Source organism: Mesocricetus auratus, unplaced genomic scaffold, assembly GCF_017639785.1.
Source record: "Mesocricetus auratus isolate SY011 unplaced genomic scaffold, BCM_Maur_2.0 Super-Scaffold_100676, whole genome shotgun sequence".
Lineage (NCBI taxonomy): Eukaryota > Metazoa > Chordata > Mammalia > Rodentia > Cricetidae > Mesocricetus > Mesocricetus auratus.
Window position 1 is genome coordinate 128,042,045 of NW_024429266.1, and position 17,773 is coordinate 128,059,817.

Here is a 17,773-nt window from a genome sequence, read left to right on the forward strand (position 1 = left end):
AGAGGGCGTGGTTTCAGGTACCAGAACCTACATGGCAATGCAGAACCATTTATAAGTCTAGTTTCAGGGGATTAGATGCACTCTGCTGCCCTCCTCAGGCACCAGGTACACACGGTTCATAGATATACACAAAGACAAATCACTGATTTACATATAATAATAATACAAAATTCTGTGTGTGTGTGTGTGTGTGTGTGTGTGTGTGTATCTGTGTGTGTGGTATGAGTGTTGGGGGATATATGTATGTGGTATGCAATATGGGGGGATATGTGTGTATGGTATGTGTGCCTGTAGTGTGTGTGTGTGTGCGCACACACACATGTATGTGAGTGTGACTCATAGTACATGTGTACAGGTCAGAGGTACTTAAAGTGTCTCCTTCCAGTGCAGGTTCCTGGGTTCTAGTTTGTCAGGCTTATGCAGCAAGGGCTTTTCACTGCCCAGACACTGTGACAGGAGATACTTGCTTTTCTTCTACATGCTCTTTAATGTCTTTCTCTTCAGGTAATATGCTCTTAGTTCTTCTCTGGATTTTTGTTTACAATTCCATTCTTCACATTTGCTTTAGCTCTTCTTTTAGAGCAAGTTAACTTTAATCCTTCCTTGTTTATTTTGTACATAATTCATGTCCAAATTCAGGAAATGTGTCTGAACATTCAGTATCATAGAAATTTATGTAAAAACATGTGTGATATAAGAAATGCTTGTTTATTGATTTTAGGGAAAACATTTTTCTATATTTTCAAAGTGAATTTTTTATGATATTTATAAGGTATTCAAGTAACTTCATTATTTATGGTTCCAAGTAACAGCTATCTCTTGTGAAAGCATTAAAAATGATAGTGATTTTAGTGTTTGTCCAAAAAGAAAAAGAGATGGTAGATGTACCGAAACTGATCAGGGCAGATTGATAGTACTTCACATCGCCTCTGCCCAGTTCTTGCTCTGGACCTTAACATTTAACTCAAGGACTGCATCCAGGGCAGAGCTGTAGTCATTATTGTTCCTTTGGAATTACATGACTGTAAAAAGTATCTGGCGAGTTTCCTGTTGGGTCCCTGGAACCCTCTTAATCCTTTCTTTGATGAAACTGATCTGCCCACATTTATGAGTTTTTCACAGTTTGGCTTATGTTATATGCCATATGGGAATTTGGCAGAGGATCTTTGTACTATCCCTCATACTTTTCAGCCATAAATCATATGAAAGTAATAATGATGTCTTAGGGAGGACAGAAACCATGGTGGTTGTGATTTTCCAAAGTGGAAAACATTCTCAATCCTGCTGCCCCTGACACATGTGTTTCTGTGTTGTGATCCTAGTATGTCTTGGTGTGGTTATGTGAAAATGTCTGAAATATTCAAGAATCCTATGAAAAACTAAGTCAACCTGTTGCTTCATAATTATTCAGTAATGGTCATTTAGGAAACTACAAAATAATGGCGTGACAAGATAATCAGAAAAAGAAAATCATTAAGAGTTAGTCTGATCTGAAGCATGCCCAAATGTTCTTTAAAGTAAATAAAATATTCCTTTGTTTTCTTCTATGGATTTCATCATATCCATTTATTTCTCTCATTTTGCATGGATTATGGTGCTACATTGTGGCATTGTTATCACTTCATCATCAGTTCTGTTCAGTCAACATTATTTTTTTGTTTTTGTTTTTCTTTTTCATTTTCTCATTTTCCCTACACTCATTTTAAACGATTCAGATTTGTATTATAAGGTCTGGCTAAAATAAGAGTCATCTGTCTGGGTCCAGTTAGATTTGGGTTATTGGAATCATAATTGGTCAGACATTTCAGAACTGCAGGGGACAAGAACTGTGAATTAATCATCTTTCTCCATTTGTTTCCTTTCAAACTTACTGCAAAGCAAAACTTGAAAGAAAGTATATGCTGATCCCTCCTCCTGTGAGATGGAGGTCTAAATGGAGAAAGCTGTCTTATTTAGTCAAGCTGGCATATCAGCTTGATGATGGAAGTGAGTTCACTGGAGCTTTTAAAGCCCCAAGAACGTCTTTGGGAGCTCCTTGGCATCAGATATGTGCCTCATCATTAAAGCTCTTTTGTGTAATTTTTCAGGGATGAAACTGTAGAAGTGTATTTAGGAATCTACTCACAACTTCTGGAAAAATTCATCTGTAGTCAAACTGAGCAATGGACACTTTCTTAGCTTTCAGTCCTATTTACAGGAACATGAATAGGCGTTGCAAAGTAGAACTGGAAGCTTAACTTTAAGATTTACTGAAATAAAGACTTGTACACATAACATATTCATTTATCTTACTGTTTATATTTATATCTTACTGTTATATTACATATATACACACATGTGTCAGAGTGTGTATGCCATGTTAGGGGACAGCTTGCTGAGGTTGGTCTGTTCCTTCTGTCCTTGGCAGCTCCTGCCTTCACCTGCTGAGCCTTCTTGATGGTCCCTAATTGGTTTTGCTATAAGCAATATGTCTTGGGTCATGGTCCTACCATGTGAAAGATACTGTACCTCAAACGTTGCTGTGGTAAAATTTTGTTAGACCTCAAAGAAAAATATCAGTATATCGTACAGAAAACGTATTAAACACAATCATAGAAGAAAACTTCCTCAACCTAAGGAAGGATATGTCTATGGAAGTAAAAGAGTTTTACAGAACCCCCCCAAAATGTCAGTTTATCTTTAACAGATCATAAATTCATTTACAAAATCAGAGCACAAAGGGTAAATTTAACACAAGAAAAAAATTCTTAAACTGTGTTCAGATGGTGGTAAGGTGGGAACTGAAAGAGAGCCACTCAGTAAATATACCCCAGCTTCCCTCTCTTGTCTTTTTAACCAGGTAGCTTTTCTTCAGGCCTGCTTGAGCTAATCCTGTTCTTCTTCATCTGTACAGAATGACCTCTGTCATTCCTGGAATGGCAGTGGCTGCAGTTTGATGCTTACAGTTATGAGTACCAAGCAGGAAAGGGATTGAAACCATAGTGTCCCCCAGGTGATGATCATTACCTGGGGCTCCTTTGTCTCCTTTGTTACTGAACACTCCTGCCCTATTAGCTTTGTTGCTACTCTTATTTAGTTGGCAAAGAAACAATAATATGCAGCATGCGTTTCAATTAATCATTTTCAAGATGGAAGCACATTTGACAAAATTTGTACATGTTGGCAGTGTATATTATGAACTTTTAATTACACAAACATTGTGAAATGATTACTACTGTCAAGCTAGTCAACATGTCTGTCATATGATATAACATATTCATCATCTAACATGGTTTTCTGTTTCTATTTGATGTACATGTAACATCTATTCTTGTGATTTTACATATTCTCATGACAGAAACAAAACAAAAATGTCAATATATGTGAGATGATAGACTATTAATTAGCCACCTTATACATGCCATAATGTGACGTTGTGATACATACATGGGTAATTTTTATCAAAGAAAATTAAAATTTAACAATCTTTTCTTTAAGTTATAAGTATGTAGTATAGTATTACAGTCAGCTTATTATGCATTCCCAAAGTTTATTCATTGTAACTGGAACTCTGTATCTTTTTACCATCACCATTTTCCTTCCCTCTATTACCCTTTCTTCCAGCCACACTCCAGTCAACTGTCATTTACTCTCTGCTTTATGAGTTTGACATTTTTAGATTCTACACCGTAATTTTCTTTCCATGCTTATTTTGCTTAGCATAATGACCTAATTGTTCTGAGCTTTTCCCTACTCTGTTGAATATTCTAATCACAGTAACTTGGAATTCAGTAAAATCCTTCTATTCTTGGACCTTAGTGGAGAAACTCCTTCATATCTTTGCTCACTCATGTGACTGAGCATCTACTCTAACCCTTGCACAACTGCAAGAGAGAAATACTGAAAAAATAGAAGCACATTATTTCTTTTGTAATCAAATTTAAAACTTTTCTTGCTACTTTTCCGTTTTTGAGTAGGCATCTCATGAGAATGAAACCTGAGATTGTATGTGAATGCATGGTGGTCAGTTATACAGCATGAATTGTGTCTACTCTGAGCCCCACATAAACACAAATACACCACTCCCCGTCTTTTCCCATGTGATATCCTTCCGGATTCTCATCAACGAATTATTGTACATAGTTCTGTTCTCTAAAAATTGTTAAATATTACCATATCAACCACTATATTACTGTATGTGAAGGCCTGCAACCCTAATAACCCATGTAGATTTTGTTGACATGGTTAAACACAATCTTATCCTTCACATAAAACCTTTAACATGCTTTCGGTCCCAGGTTGTAAAGTGTTTGAATATAGAAAACCAGAGATGCAATACTTTAGTGACTTCGCTTGGGTATTCAATGATCTCATGTAGGAATCATCGCCACTATTTCCTCTTTTCTGTGTAGAGTGAGCCACCTGCTATCCTAATGAGCTTCAATTGAACTTGCCAACATAACCATAGTTTTAGTATCTTTTTCTGAGGAGGAGGGGGTCTTTTAAAGAAGCCAATTGTCTATCTGACTTATAAACTTAGCCCACAGTCCTTGTAAACATCTAGATAAAACATACTGGTGTAGCTTCAGGTTTATTATGTAGCTCACTGGGTTAGCATGCCCTTATGAGAGGCTTGAGTCTGTATAACTGACTTTCTTTCCTCTCTTCCTTACTTTTCTACATCCATTCTATATTTAATTAATTTTAATATTTTTGTTTTGATTTGTTCTTTGAGAATTTCACATAATGTAGTTTGATCATATTCATCCCCCTTACCCAGATCCTCCAGAATCCACCCCATTCTTCCATAACCCACCTTTAAGTCCTCTTATCTCTAAATCATCAAGTAACTTTATGGTATCCCCATATTCTTGGATGTGTGACCTTCCACTGAAATGTAGTCGACCTACCAGGGGTCACACCTTTAAAGAAAACAGACCATCCCTCTCCCACCATCTATCAACTGCCAGTGTCTCTCTAGCTAGTGTGGGATTTCATGCCTGCCTCCCCTCTCCATGCTGCGATCTTGTCTGGCTTGAACTGTGTATGTCTTGTACAAGCTGTTGTAACTGCTGCCTGTTCACATGTGTCCCTGCCCTGCTATTTCTGGAAAACAGTTTCCTTATAGTCAGTCATCCACTGCCTCTGGCTCTTAGAGTCTTTCCACTGCTTCTGCATTGGTCCCAGAGCCTTGGAAGGAGAGGGTATGACCTAGATTGAATTAGTTTCTTGTACGGTATATGTCCCAAAGGTGAAATATCATCAGCAATAAGTACTCTTATTATGGGTCAATATAGACTATTGAAAGTCAAAGTTATACATTTTTGTTGTGAATGACCATGTTGAAAATATTATTCGGGTACTGTGAAATTAACATTTGATGTATGTGGCTAGAAATCTACAAATTTGGTGTTTTACTGTACATTATGCTACCCTCCTGAAGCATTTTTGAGACTTTTAATGGATGTTACAGATAGTGCAACACATTTCTTATGTCTTTTCTACATCTCTAGCAAGTATTGGACTTGGTTCATAAAAACTTAAGTATCTAAAAAGATAATTCATGCTATTTATTCATGGCAACTTTATAGCAGATGTTGGTGACATCAGTGCCTTGGCAGTTGAAGAAAGAGTATCATGTAGCTCAAAGATCAATTATTAAATCTTTGAAAAAATTAATGATAAAACCCTTTTAAGAAGCTTAATTTCATCTGATACTTGTGAAACATATCATGAACACAAATTTTCTATCTACAACGTGTGAACATTGTACATACTCATTTCTTATATGACTCAGGGTCTTCTTGTCAAGTAAACACATGGACGCACTGCTAATGTATATAATTTGTAACATTTTATCACAGAGGTCATGTCAGGATCTTACTCAGTAAAAAATACTTACCTACTTGTCTATGTCCTACTAGCTTATTACTTAAAATATGTTAATCTATGATAGCCACAAATATCTGTTATTATTATTGTCCTGGATATTGAAAAAGTGATTGATGGTAGAATATAGTATTTTTGGAAGGCTAAACAAATGATCTTATCAAATTTGAAAGCTCTAAAACAAAGTAGCTTTGTAGTATAGTAAATAGCAGTATCTACTCATTTTGTAAAGTTCAAAACCAAGGAAAGAAACAAGAAAGCAAGCATGCTGTCAAATTTTCCACTTTTGAATGAAAACTCTGCTCAGCAGATTTTTTTAAAGACCATTTTCCCAGAGTCCATTGTGTGTAAGTGTATATAATTAAATGGTATTCTGTACATAGTGTTATAGTCTAAAAGTTATGCATGATTTTCCATATTAAAGTAAACTAAGCAAAAATAAATGTAAATACAATTAAACTCTCTAGTATACTTAATTAACCATTTATATATTTTAATAACCATTCAAAGGTTTTCTTTTGTTTTAATTTTGTTCTTCTTAAAGCTTTCAGATGTATTTTGTAAAGGAAATTGGTCAATTGTAGCTGTATGCACATTTGCCATCTGAGAACAGTGTGCCACAAAGAAAGCCAGAAAGTGTACCTTCCTAGTTACATTTTGTGAGCCTGCCTTGCTGTTTGCTCTCTGGCAAACATTTAAGTAATATCTATTTTCTTCATGTGTAGCTCTCTCATGAACAACAGACACTGCTTTAGGTTTTTCATTTTTTGAATTTGCCATTAATTATATATTAATGCCATATGTAACACCGATGCATTGTAATGTTCATTCTATGCAGTTTAATCCAGGTTTGAAATATTTTACTACCTAGGGGTGTCTTTAAAAGTCACCTGAACCCTATGTGTTTCAGCCAAACAATTGTTCTCACCTGGCTTCTTATATTATGGATTTGTAGACCATGCCTGTTTCCTTTCTATTTTTTGCTTCATATCCAAGTTCATGAAGGAGGCCTGTTTCTTCCGATAAACACACCGGCTATCCTACTTCTCTTCTCCAAGGCTACCTATGCAGACTCATCGACTCTCACCAGGTCTCAAATCAACACAGTGTTGGACATGCTCCTCATCTGCCAAAGCCCTGTAGAGACATTCCATGTCTCAGAATAATTGACAGCACTGTAGGCCAACCTGGCCTTCATGATTATTATCTTTTGTTTTTCTTCTCCCTTGTCTGTTTCTTCATCTTCCCATTTCTGCGCCTCATTATTATCACTCTACCACATAGGCTGAAGGATAGATGTTTGTCCTGGTTAGTTGTGGTTGTTGCCAACTTGAAGCAGAAATCTGAGGTCGCCCATACACGATCCTGATGAGACTCATCTAGTCACATTATCTCAGTAGAGGCCTTCAGTGGGTTCAGTGAGGATGCCCCTCACTAAAATTCTGGTCACTGCTAAGTAAGAGGGCAATAGTTATGATATAGGACCGGGAGTCGATAGAGCATCCAGAGGATTATGCCTGAGTTGTCTGTTCTTCAGCAAGCAACCTCAATAATCTCACTGAACCCACCAAACAGTGCTCGACTCAAAACCTTTCTGTGTTCTGTTATTACCCTCCATATGGGAGCACAGATATTTCCTTATACATCCTTAGGAAAAGAAAAACAGTGTGGTCTCTTCTCCTGGTCCCTGTGTTTGTCACCCGTATCTGTCCTTTCTACTCTCAGAACAGGCTTTTCTCAGATGTCACCTCAGCTAGAATTCTCTTGACCAACTATTTAAAATCTATTCTTTGGAGGACTATCCATGCTCGTCTTCATTTTCCCCATAGCTTGTGCCCCTTCCTAACATAGTATGAGTTCCTATCACATGCATTTGATAAAAGCCTTCCGATGCAGCAACTTGTGTGGCTTTTGTTCTCCTTGTATCCTCATAATCTGAAACAGGATGGGCCCATAAAAGTAAAGTGCACCCTATAGACCTGATACAGAACACCCAGCCAAATGAAAATGAAGGAGTCTTCTCCAAATATTCTTTTGTTGTTTTCTGTGGTGATTTTTTTATGATCTAATAAAGCCATTGGGGATCAAAATGCAAAGCTAGCCACAGCCATAGAGCCAGGCAGTGGCGATACACACAGAAGCCATACTAGTTAGCCGTAGAAGCCAGGCAGTGGTGGCACACAACTTTAACCCCAGGACTCAGGAGACAGGCAGATGGATCTCTGTGAGTTCAAAGCCACCCAGGGTTACACAAGAGTAAATCAGTCTAAAGGAATAACAGAGCTCACACCTTTAATCCTCATCATGAGGGAGAAGAAAGGAAGAAAGCCAGAAGCAAAGGGTCTCGAGATTTAGCTTCCAGACAGGGAGAGCATTTACTGTAAGGATTGGTGGAGGCAGGATTATCCATTTCGATATGAGGTAGATGTAAGAGCTACTGGCTTGGTTGCTTTGCTCTCTGATCTTCAGCTTGAACCCCCATATCTATCTTTGGGGTTGTTTATTTTTTTTGTGTCACAGCTTGCCATTTTCTTATTAATATGCCATCAAACCTTATATTAGTAATGTTAAGCTGTTATTTGGTGTCACAGATACTTTCTTTGGTGATTGCAAAAACACTTTTACTTTGTAGTATTAAATGATATTTAAATCTATATACCTTGTTTTCCATCATACTCAGAAACCTTTTCCTACTCAATTATTTAAAAATTACTAACATTTTCTTCTATGTCATTTGAAGCTTTTTCCTTCACTTGAAAAATAGGTGAACTCAGATGTGATTGTGTGTCTGCAATATTAGCATTTGTGAGGCAAAGGTCTGAGGATTGACAGGAGCTCAAGGCAAGCATGAGCTACACAACAAGACTGTCTCAGAAAAGCAATATATGAATAAATAATACTAAATCCATATAGCTTCTCTCCTACTGTAGGAATTGGAGGGTCCAACTTTCATTGTATCTGAACCCTTTAGTAAATATTCTATGGTTCTGTCATCATTTGGAATTTCATGTTCATAATGCCACTTGTATTATATAATGGAAGAAATGTTCTCCTGTTCTGTTTTTTTTCCATCTAGAACTTCTGTGTCCAAATAACACATGTAGACATCTTAAGTATATCCTGACTTTTTATATTGGTTTCCTCTACCCTTTCTGTTTTTGACAGTGGAAACAGTCATGATAATGCCTATATGCTTTCTTCTCGATGATGCTTCTTGGACTTGAATATTGACATCAAATTGTGAAAGTCTGTGTCAATATGATGTGAATAAAGTGACTTCCTTCAGTTGTCATATGCTTTTTTTGTGCTAGTAACACAAAACCTATCAGATTTATAGCTTATTTTTGTTATAATGAAAGGATATTGTTGGATTTTTGAGGGTTTTAAAAATGTATTTTTAAACCTTATTAAATTTTACTATCTGGGGATGGAGAGATGGCTTAGAAGTTAAAAGCACTTGCTGTTCCTGCAGAGAAGACCTGGGTTCAATTTTCAGCACCCACATGGCAGTTTATAACCATCTGTAACTCCAGTTCTAGGCGATTTAATGCCCTATTCTTGCCTCTGCAGGCACCAGGTGGTACACATATAGTCTAAACATACCTACACATAAAAGAAAAAATTTAAATATAAATAAATAAACCTCATCATCCATACAGTAGAATAAGGTTTTATTCAGTTTGTGCCAAATTGGTTTAAACTCCTGTGTGGTCATTTCAATGCATGTTTGTCAAGTACCATAGTTCTTTATAACCTGCACATCTTTGGCAAGCCTTCACTTTTTTTCATCTTAAAATGGTGACAGTAGTGTCATTTTAATCAGGAACTTGGCTCTTGGAATTCATTAATCCCTGTACAGTATTTATCATGACATTTGATGCAAATCAATTATTTAATGATACTTCTTCAGGTTAACCATATGTGCCCATACTTGTAACTTAGAGCAAAGTAGTCCATTGAGGTTTTGAGGGAAAGGTGGAGACCATGATTCTGTTAACTGTTCTCTTACCTATATGGGAAATGAGCAAGCCTGGCAAGTGCTCCTTTGGTTAATTGTACACTTAACAAACTAGATACCATGTTGGTCTGCAAAGTAGATTTTATGAAATCTCCATGTGTGCTTAGATTAGCAATTTGAGGTAATAGTAACAATTTCCTTTGATATTTATCAAATGTCTAATGAATTTGAGAGTTGACAGAACAAGTATTTTCTTCCTGAGAAATATATGGTTATGCTTTTCCTCCTTCTCCATAGCAGAGAGTTAAGAGAAGAAACACGATGATGTCTGCTTTCTGTAATGATGAGCTCATTCTCCTTTTTCAAACTGTCTTCCTTTTGCAGACCCATTCTGAGGAGAGGCCATTTCAATGTAACGAATGTAAAGCCTTGTTCCGCACTCCATTTTCTCTGCAAAGACACCTGTTAATCCACAACAGTAAGTGCCAATCCCAGCAGCTGAGGACAGATAGGGTTAATTCCTGCTGTGTTCTTATACCCTTTCAAAATGTAGACATCACAGAAATGCACTGTGAATTGTTAGGCAATCTGTGCAAAGCATAAAGAAGATGGATTGCCGTTAACCATTTTATGAGATATTTTCTTTTACATCTTCTCTTCCCAGTATTTATACTTTGTACGTAAAAAGTTACCCCACACTTAGTATGCTTTGAACATTGTTCTGAAATACAGACTTTCATTCCCTTTTAACTATGATGATTAAGGAAACTTGTCTACCTCTGTAAAAGCGGCAGTTATGTCACAGGTCAGGGCTTTACTAGCTCACAGGCTTAAAGTTAGAATGGGTCAGAGTGCACATCTACTCCACCACCTGTTTAAGGAGAACTTGAGAATACTGAGTCTGACGGGACCCACCCAGTCATTCAATAGGGATCTTAGACATTGCAATCACGTTTCCATAGGCAGGCACCTTTCCTACTTCATGTACAACGTCCGATTTTTGTACTTATTTTGAGAGGTAAATTTTTATTATGTTCTATGTAGACACACATCTTTTAAAAATGTATTTGTAAAGTTCCTACTGCTGCTTCAATATTAAATTCCAAATCCAAGGAATTGTGATAATCGGTTGTACAGAGTGGTGACTTAGAAGGAAGTTTCTCTGCTCAAGTCACGGTCTAATATGAAAACTAATGAAGATCTTAAGCTTTTTGACATGTTGGTGATGATCATGAGGAAGGAAGCTGCTTCCTGTAGGAAAAGACAGCCTGTGTTTCCAGTCCAGGTCAGTCACTATATAGCTAGCTCCGAAGAGTACTTAGCCTAGCTTTACATTTACTCATAAAAATAACTTTGTCATTAAAGAATGAAGCTGTTGCACAGCAGCAAGAATCATATTGTGCTAGATAGCTTAAGAGATGGATGAATTTTAGAATAGGCATTTAGGCAATGAACTTCATTCATCCCATTAAGACATAGCTGAATTTGGCTTGATGCTAAGGCAGTTTTTTATGGGAAAAGTCAAATTTTATTTCACATAGCAACAATGAATTTGTACCATCTTGGCTCTCAGCATCTTCAGAGGAAGGACTAACATGGCTTGTGAGACTGTTCTGTGTGCTCTGTGTCTGAAATCGTGATGAGAAACACTAGAAGAGACTTTCTGAAGCTGCACTGTGGTGTCCGGCAAGGAAAGTCAACCTCTAGAATTTAGGGATTAAGTAAGCAATGTAAGGCGCAGACAGGCATCAGTGAAGACCAGTGAGTTAAAACAGCAGGAAAACTAGACTGGCTAAAGCAAAAAGAACAACGTACTTAGTTTTGTTTCACACAGTGTTAACAGTACAGCTAGTTTCACTTTAAGACATAAAAAGTATTATTATAAACACACGTCTTCATCAGAGACTAAAATATCAACAATTTGTCTACTTACTTTGGAAATTATAGCTTTTTTCCTTTACACTGAAAATCAAAAGACATGTCTCTGGCTGGCTTCTAGGTAAGGTTAGGGGATATTCTGATAGAATTAAGACAGAGAATCTGATAGAAGTAGCACATCAGAATTGGGAAATTCTGTAATTTTAAGGCAAAGAAATCTGAAGTCCTGTGTGTGTGGCTTGACTGTTGACTTGTTTTCTAAGGTGAAAGGACTTTCAAATGTCATCACTGCGATGCCACATTTAAAAGGAAGGACACATTAAATGTTCATGTCCAAGTGGTCCATGAAAGACACAAGAAGTACCGATGTGAGCTGTGCAATAAGGCCTTTGTTACACCATCAGTGCTCAGAAGTCATAAGAAAGTAAGTGGAGACTTCATCAAGGCAGAATGCCTTGTAAGTTAAGGATTATGGGCATATATATTGACTGTCTTGTGACAGTTTATATTAACTCATGACATGCTTGTTTGCAGTGACAAATATATGATTATGTTAACTATCCAAGAAATACCTGTTTTCTCTATTTTTCAGAATAGTCATTTTCTCATGAAATGAAACCTCCAAGTTATTTGTATGTTTTGTATAATCTTTAGTCTTATTGACAGGTAGGCTGAGAAAATACTCAGTAATACTGTCCATTTTTACCTATTTTTACTTAATACAGAAAATTTCTTCTAAAAATATGAATAGCACCTCAGGTAGGTTGTTGTGGTTGTTTGTTAGTTTTGGTTTTTCGAGGCATGGTTTTTCTGTGTTACTCTTGGTGTCCTGGAATTCAGTCTTTAGACCAGACTGCCCTCAGACACACAAAGATTCGCTTACCTTTGCCTCCGGAATGCTGGGATTAAAGGCATGCAATACCACCCCCTGGATAAGTTGTTTTTATAGAACTAATTCAAGTGTTTACTGGAAGTCTAAGGCACTGGAGATTTCCTCTTATAGAACTGGTGTTTGACAGATACTTATTCAGTTCATATGAAATAATTTCCATTGTGATTTCAAGATTATCTTTTTGTGTTATGCTAATTAGATCAATATATCAAACAACTTGAGTTTATTTTTGTATTTCATAAAAAATATAAATGCATTTTAAATCTCTTTAAAATGACGAGGCTATTTAATGACAAACTCAATTAAATTTCCAAAGTTGGTGGTGCGAGAAAGTGGCATATAAAACTCATCCACCTCAGTGTGGACAGAAAGCAGGAAGGGAGAACACAGGAGGAGCCAGGGCAAGATTTATTCCTAAGGACACACATTTCAGCCTGGCCCCACCTCCTCCCTTTCCCCTACTTCCTAATAAGGCCATCAGATTTGAATCCTTCCCTAGATTTGGTCAGAGGCTTCATGATCTGATGGTCTGCAGAAATGCCATTTTACACACCCACTGAGGTATTCATCACTAATCCCTCAGCAACTCTTCAGACAACTGACTTGATGGTCATAGTTAGCTATTAGCAGACACTACCTGCCTTTACTCCTTTTCAGGCTACTCTCAGGAAAATTTCTCAAAGCAATATTATAAAGACCACGTGGGTAGATACCTGAAGAAATTGCCTCCTCCTGATCCCAGCCACTAACATTTTTATTGTTCTAAGTTTGAAAAGCCCTGATACTTCACAGATTGCTCCTGACTCCTCATTCACTAGAATGATAGAATATTTTTCTTTTTGTTTGTTGGTAGACAAACTAGTCTCCTGCTGAATATATGAGGCTTTAACATACTCTATCATTCCTTCTGAAGCCATCAGCAGTTTTCTCAGCACGTTTCATTTGTTTGTTTGTTTATTTATTTGGCAGTGATAGAACCCAGAGCCTCCTGCCTGGTAGGCAAGTATCCTAGCACTGAGTTGTATTCCCAGCCCTAGACACTGGCTTCTTTAAACTGTGATTTACAGGTGCTTCTCTTTCGCTAGTATGATTATTTTGTGCCTAGATAGTAAGTATGGGGAGGACAAAAATTCTCTTTCCAATTGACTGCTCAGTTATCACCTGCTGGTTTTCTAGGCCAAACTGAATGTATAATGCTTTCTGTTTTGTGGGGAAATCTGTCTAGACAAGCCTAGCATAGGTTACACATGACTTTCTAGAGATTAATTCTGCCCTTCAGAGTGAAATATACACAAAGAATGTGGTAAATGATTCAAAATAAATGTTTCTTGGCAGCAGTCAAGGGCAACTCTGGCCCCATTTTGATTATCTGGTTTTGCTGTATGCACTGGTTTTATATAACTTAATCACGTTTGGTTAGACAAGGATTCCATAAAGGCTTAGGCAGTAAACTGCAGAATTATTTTCAAATTAACGCTAATGCATGTTTCTAAGGGATCTTTGAACCCATGGGATTATCCATGATAAATTGTTTAAAGTCGCATTGTGACATTAAATCATTTTAATGAAACATAATCCTGGAAAATACAGATTTACTATCGTCAGAGGTACTTAATCATCTTTGCCAAACTCTTTGTATTTATCATCAACTATTTTTATTCCTGTTTAGACACACACAGGAGAAAAGGAGAAAGTCTGCCCATATTGTGGCCAGAAATTTGCCAGCAGTGGGACACTGAGAGTTCACATCCGGAGCCACACAGGTATGGAGAGTGCCCTGGCGCTGGAGAAGCAAGAAGTGAGTGTCAGGACAGAGAACACGGCTGTCCAAGGAGTTGCCAAACCCTGTTAGCCCTCTTCAGAAGAACCATTAAGACAGTTCGTACTAGAGAAGAATTCCAGTAGTAGAATTCTCCCCCAAGTCGAATAAAATAGTGGTGTGAACACTTTGGTTGAGCGGTGACACTCAGGATTCTGTCCACACTGTACTTTTCACAGCACACAGAAGGCCTCCTCTTCATCCATCCTCTAACTCACATCAGTTGTTCCTTTTTGAGTATAAAAAGTGCCTGCCATTCTGACTGAATTCGGTAGAGTATTATTTCATGTGGTATGAGGGGACTGTGAGGTAAGCTGATTCTTAAGGGTCCCAGACTCTTTCATTTTGCTACTGCAATTTCTCCCAAGAAAGAGAAGGTGACCACTGATGGTGAATAGCTAAATATTTTTGAAAGGAGCTTGACTACAGTTTATCTACTGGGTAGACTAAATGATTTTTCTACTCTTTCTGATTTCTAAATAATTTTACACGTGTGTGAATTGTCTTCCAGCTAAGTCGAATGAATTTTATTGCATTATGTAGCTGAAGTTTTCTACTTAATGGCCATAATATATGACTTAAAAAAGTATTTCCCACACCCAGGATGGTGACTAGAGTAGAAACATTTTTTAATGTATAAATAATTATTAGTTTAAATAGATGAAAGAATTGACAGTGTGACATATATATAAAGGAGGGACATTGGAGCATAATTTAAAATTTTTTCAAACAAGCTAAATATCATGCCTTTAACTTGGGACCTTAGAATAGTCAGTCTCATACTTGTAAATGACACACATAACCAGTGACAAGCCAAGGACTGTGTGGGAAGACTGTGGATACCAGGTTCTTTATAGAGGAATGTCTCAGAAGATTTCTAGGGAAATAAAGGCTTTTAGGACAAAGTTCAAGGGTGTCAAAGACATAAAGGTGACCCAAAGATGAGAGAAGGCAAAGGAAAAGAACAGCAGAGGGCCGTTCAGGGAGCAGGCGTCATAACACACAGTGCACACAGCTGCTTTCTGACAGCAAGGCATGATGACTAGGGAACCGTTCTCCAGTGGGGTAGCATGGATGTCATTGGCCATCCCTTCCTACTGTGTAAGAGGGACCAGGTGGAGTTGGGTCTGATAAAGGCAGCAGTGAGATCACCTGTCTTCTCTGTGCCACACTGAGAAAGTTATTCCAGTTTGCCTGTCTGCATATGTGTATGAGTGTGTTGCTTGTAGATGGAAGGAGAACAAGCTGTTTCTAGGGCAAGAGAGTTATGTCTATATGTCAGAGAAGAAGCTTATAGGAAATAACCCCTAACACAAGCTTGCGTGATTGCATCAAGCCAGGTGCCATGTCTTTAAAAGCAGAGACTTTTAGGTGTAGGTTCCAGCACAGAAAAGATAGACCGAATCAGATAGAACCAGGATCTTACTAATTTCTCTATCCTTGTGAATCATTTGTAGGAAGAATGCCCAGTAGAGAAGCATAAATTACTCGTGCTTCACAATACTCTGAATGTTTTAAGTGTTAATCTTTCTGAAATTCAAGAGTTTTATGTGACAAAGATATCAAATATGTGATGTTGGTCCTGTTTTCTGGTAATATTTCAATATTATGTATATTCTAAAGAGTATCCTAAAATCCTAATCATTTTGCATTAAATGTAACATAAATCTGACTCTGAGGCATGGTGATGCCCATATGTATACTTGTGTAGACAGATAGATTTTTTATACACATTCAGTCCCATTCTCGGCCCTGCTTTATGTCATTTGGATGACAAGTCTGTTCAGTGATAACCTCCTGCAGAGTAGCTGGAGCAGTGTTGCAGAGCTGAGGATGTCTGACTGGAGGCTAGTGACTGGGCTTCTTCAGCAATCTTGACATGGGTTTCTCTTCTACGTATGAATAAACAAGATTTTATTGCATTCTCAAAAGCTGAGAATCCACTTACCCCTGAGAACAGATACCCGACCACTGAGGTTGTGGCTTCAGTGGATACTTTGTGCTCTGACAGAATTGCAGCAGAGCTCTTACTGTTCGGGATGTTGCCAAATTATCTTTTTCTCTGCCTTTATTTTTATTTTCCTTTGGATTTCATCCATCCCCTTTTAAAGGCTATTTTGCAATTTCTGGTTGCCCTCTAGCATGCCAGTAGTGAAGGATCCCAAGTTGTTTATGGAATGGTCAGTGAAGTGTCAGCACCCCCAGGTGAGCCGGTGCTTGATTACAGCAGGCAGGACACAGTTCTGTGCGCACTGAGCTTGGCTGAGCAGGACACACTGCTGCCACAACACCTTCCTCTTGATGGTTCTCAGGGTCCCTAGGGAGTGCTCATTTCTATCCACAGCTGTTGACCACATTAGCAATTTAAGCACAGTATCTTATTAGAAAATATAAGAAATAATTGCTTTGTTGAAAATGACATAGGAAGTTCATTCCAGGTGAACATGCTTTTATAGAAAAATAACTATGCTTTCCAATCATAGACCATTAGGGAGGATGAAGACATGGACTTGACTGTCTGGATTTTGACAAGACAGTTAGATTTTCATATCTGTTTCTTCATTCATCCTGCAATGGGTAGCTGGGGCTGCACAATGTGCAGCAGTCCTGCAGAGTAGTTTGATAGTCTTGATCAAATAATTTGGGGTATTATTTGCTACTAGACTAAAAATCGAGAAGCAAACTTTTAGATAAGGATTGCTATTGTACGCAACCTAAAATTATTTCAGTGACCCTTTTCTGCTCGGTCACTTTAAAACCCACCCATCTGTGTTGTGTTTGGAATGAACCTTTCACCCATGAAGGATTCAGTAACAGGATGCACAGGTCATTTGGGAAACGTCCCTCTTTGAATCCTGACGATTTCCACATTTGGTAATGCCATTGCCGAGCTCATCAGCCTGTTCATTCAGCGCTCTGCTTGTCTGTTTCACTTCATGTATTTTCCAGTTACTGCCACACTTGTCATTCTTGCCTCCGTTCTTTGCTGTGCATTGATACCCAGTCTTTGTCATTTGTTCTTTTGCTGTATATGAGAAGAATATTCCATGAAGAAAGCAGCAGGCTCATCTTTGAGCTCTATCACACAGAGGCTTCTGAGACCAGTGTCATAGGCATTGAAAGAGGTTCCCACCCAATTTCCACATTGAAAAGTTGGTACTTGACAGTTGGGCTTAATAAAATCAGTAATTTCTTATGGACACTCTCAAGTGGAACCTTCGTTTATTGCTAGTGTATGTGACTGTAGTAAATAGTATACAGTTTGAGGCCGTTGCTCTGACCTGTACCACTAACCCTGCAGTTTTCCCACCATAACTTTGCACCATTTGTATACATGTCAACGTGGTTAAAAGGAAAG

At 37.8% G+C, this 17,773-nt stretch overlaps 1 protein-coding gene across 3 annotated transcripts in view; it reads left to right on the plus strand.

Annotated features, from left to right (window-relative positions):
- Prdm5 (PR/SET domain 5) overlaps positions 1-17,773 on the plus strand; it is a 161,864-nt gene that overhangs the window by 91,838 nt on the left and 52,253 nt on the right. For all 3 annotated transcript variants that reach the window (XM_005076066.4, XM_040737933.1, XM_040737932.1), the window contains 3 exons: positions 10,211-10,304; positions 11,968-12,128; positions 14,266-14,359. In XM_005076066.4, coding sequence (XP_005076123.1) covers positions 10,211-10,304; positions 11,968-12,128; positions 14,266-14,359 — 349 coding nt within the window. The remainder of the gene's footprint in view (positions 1-10,210; positions 10,305-11,967; positions 12,129-14,265; positions 14,360-17,773) is intronic.